Source organism: Arachis ipaensis, chromosome B10 (assembly GCF_000816755.2).
Source record: "Arachis ipaensis cultivar K30076 chromosome B10, Araip1.1, whole genome shotgun sequence".
NCBI lineage: Eukaryota > Viridiplantae > Streptophyta > Magnoliopsida > Fabales > Fabaceae > Arachis > Arachis ipaensis.
The window spans coordinates 129800660-129801736 of record NC_029794.2 but is presented as its reverse complement, the minus strand read 5'-3'; the positions used below and the strand labels follow the sequence as shown (position 1 = coordinate 129801736).

General features: G+C 27.5%; 1 protein-coding gene across 2 annotated transcripts in view; it reads right to left on the bottom strand.

The window, feature by feature from the left end:
- Nucleotides 1-1077, bottom strand: part of LOC107623737 (developmental protein SEPALLATA 1) — a 4100-nt gene that overhangs the window by 882 nt on the left and 2141 nt on the right. For both annotated transcript variants that reach the window (XM_016326095.2, XM_016326097.2), the window contains exons 4-5: nucleotides 537-578; nucleotides 393-434 (exon numbers count right to left, since the gene is read on the bottom strand). In XM_016326095.2, the coding sequence (XP_016181581.1) occupies nucleotides 393-434; nucleotides 537-578 (84 nt within the window). The remainder of the gene's footprint in view (nucleotides 1-392; nucleotides 435-536; nucleotides 579-1077) is intronic.

Sequence of the window (1077 nt, the reverse complement as noted above, 5' to 3'; positions counted from 1 at the left end):
AGACCTCTAAAAAAATTAAAAAAATAATTTTATAATAAAAAATTAGTTAATATTAGATAATTAAAAATTAATTTTCCATACTTAAACAATTCAAAATTAGGCACACAAATTACTTGTTATAAAGATAAATGATTGCAAAGAGTAATGAGACTGAAAATACAGCAAATGTAGAGTGGCATTAGGCAACAGGACAATCAGATCAGTAGTATCAAATAATTTTTTTTTATTTAATTATTTATTTTTATACCATTCATTCATGCTCTTATGAAACCAATTTAAGGGCCATATGCAAGATATTTCAAGTTTCAAATATCCAACCTGTTTTGGCCTAGAGCAATCTAAGTTATTTATGCAGAAACAGAGAAGCAAAATCAGGATTGGTACAATATTACCTTCATGGTTAAAGATCTGTTTGCTTCCACCAGAATCTGTTCCTGTAAATTAAGAAAGGGGTTGGAACTTGGAAGTATTATGCAATACCACATAAAGTGAGCTTCATATTATTGCATTTAATTAAAAGGAAAATCTTGTTGTACCTTGTTTTGCAGATCAGCTAACTGGTCCAGCATGAATTGAGTCTGAAATTAATTGAAGATAGTGACAAAAAGAATTAGAAAAGAAAGAAACTAAATAAATAATAAATAGGTAAAAGGTCAGATAATTGTTAGAAATATTATTCTACTATTGGTTTGTTAGTTGTATTCAATGCTTAATAAAATTTATGTTTTATGCATTTTCTTTTTTTAATTCCTTACCAGTCCTTATTATTTGATTACTATGATTTTCAAAAAGAACTGCTTGAACTTTGAATTCCCCTATCTAATAAAGATGTTAGAGAACTGTTAAAATCTTTCATATGGAAAGCAACATTTTTTATTTGTGGTTCTAATTGAACTACCGACATCCGACTTGGCTAAAGTCCTATAAAGGGGAAGACTAATAGAGATTTTGAGGAATTTTCCATTGCTATAACTCGATTCTAATATCACTAATTAAAATATTTATCATCTTGACCAATTTTACATTAACAAAAGACAACACTTTATTGTGGCTTAAAACTTTATAATTTTGACTGAA